Consider the following 1546-nt stretch of genomic DNA (forward strand, 5'->3'; position numbering starts at 1 on the left):
CTCCCACCCAGCAGAGCCTGGCAGCAATCGCCGCCCCGCCACCTCTGTTTTGTAAGGACTCCTGGGCTGTTTTATTGCCCAGCTTTGGAGCGAGGTGGGTGCCTGCACCCCACGCACACACCCCGTGCACCCTCCTGGCCTCCACCGCCGGCCCGGAGCGATGCTTCAAAGCTAGGCTGGGTCCCCTTTGCTGCTGGACATGGGGTTCCCATGGAAGAAGGACCCGAAATTCCGCTTTGGAGACAGCCTGGCGGCACATCCCAGCTGTGACTCGGGTAAATCCAGGATCATTTTCCTCCTGACGCATCCCAGCATTGTCCGTAAGGGCAGGCGGTGCAGAGGGATTTGGAAACCCCCTAAATTTCCTTGTTCTGTGGAAAACTTGTGTCTGGCAAGGCAGCGAGGAGCCGTCACACAGGTCAGTCCCCTTTGCCCTGTGGGGGAGCTGGGCTGGCCGCTCGGCATCGCTGCTGGCAGCATCTGCTCCCTGGGACGGCATCGTCCCTGCCTGGCCGGGCACAGCCGGGGCGTGGGGTGTCCCAACATGGTGTGCCCAAGGAGGTGACAGCCGCCAGCTCCTGTGCCGAAGCGGTGGGCGAGTGTGGCCCTACCACCGGCATCGTGGCGGGGAGCAGAGCGGGGAGGGCAGGCGACCAGGAAACTTGCACTGCAGGTCCCTGCGTGGGGAGCGTGTCGGACGAGATTGCGTCTCGGGGAGGGAAGGAGTGGCCCGGAGTTTCAGTGAACGCCTTCCTCCCTGCCTGAAACTCCCCAGCACCCTGGCAGGGACGCGGGGGCTCATGGCCGTGGTGGGGGGACGAGGGAGAAGTTGCATCCCCCTCACTCCTGCTTGGGGGGCTCAGGGAGGGTTTTTGCATTTGGGAGCCTTGAGCTGGGTCTCCCTTTCTGCCACCCGGCCCTTCCAGCGTGTCGTCCGCTGTCCCCTGCCAGCCCAGGTGTCACAGCAGCGTCCTTGCGTGCGATCCCTGGGCACAGCCGGCGCCCGCGGGCGCCACTCCCTCCCCTGTCATGGCTTATGCACGCTGCTGCCCCGAGCATGCCTGGCAATGGGTAATCCCAGAGCGAGCCCGGGCTGAGTCAGGGAAGGCACGTTGGGTCTGATTCAGGAGCAAGGAGACGCTCAGCAGCTGCCTCCTGCTCGCGGCGTGGGGCTGCACCCATCCGGCATCCCCGGGGTGTGTGTGTGTGTGTGCGCCGCTGGTGCAAGCCTCCTCGGGGAAAAGGGGGCAAACCGCAAGGCCGTCTCACATGGGCTGGGGACGCTGGTGCAGGGGGGATGCTGGGGTCTTCGCCCCAGCCCATGAAGCTCCTGTCCCCCCTGCCCCGCTGCTGCCGGCGGTGGCCTTGTGTGGGGCACACGTAGCCGGGCTGCTGGCTGCCGGCGCTGCCTGATTAGAGATGCAGATGCTAACGCTTGTTCCCCCTTTTTGTTGAGCGTACAAAGGCCGGGAGGGAGCGTGTGTGCGGGAGAGAGAAACCACCGAGGACAAAGAGCGCACCGGCCGCCTGCCTCCCAAGCGCCTCG

At 65.5% G+C, this 1546-nt stretch overlaps 1 protein-coding gene across 1 annotated transcript in view; it reads left to right on the forward strand.

Moving 5' to 3' along the window:
- Positions 1-199: 199 nt before the first annotated feature.
- Positions 200-1546, forward strand: part of MYO18A (myosin XVIIIA) — a gene marked incomplete at its 3' end in the record, with an annotated part of 29597 nt that continues 28250 nt past the window's right edge. The window contains exons 1-2 of the mRNA XM_009324749.1: positions 200-320; positions 397-809. Coding sequence (XP_009323024.1) covers positions 200-320; positions 397-809 — 534 coding nt within the window. The remainder of the gene's footprint in view (positions 321-396; positions 810-1546) is intronic.

Source organism: Pygoscelis adeliae, unplaced genomic scaffold (assembly GCF_000699105.1).
Source record: "Pygoscelis adeliae isolate BGI_AS28 unplaced genomic scaffold, ASM69910v1 Scaffold580, whole genome shotgun sequence".
NCBI classification, from domain to species: Eukaryota; Metazoa; Chordata; class Aves; order Sphenisciformes; family Spheniscidae; genus Pygoscelis; species Pygoscelis adeliae.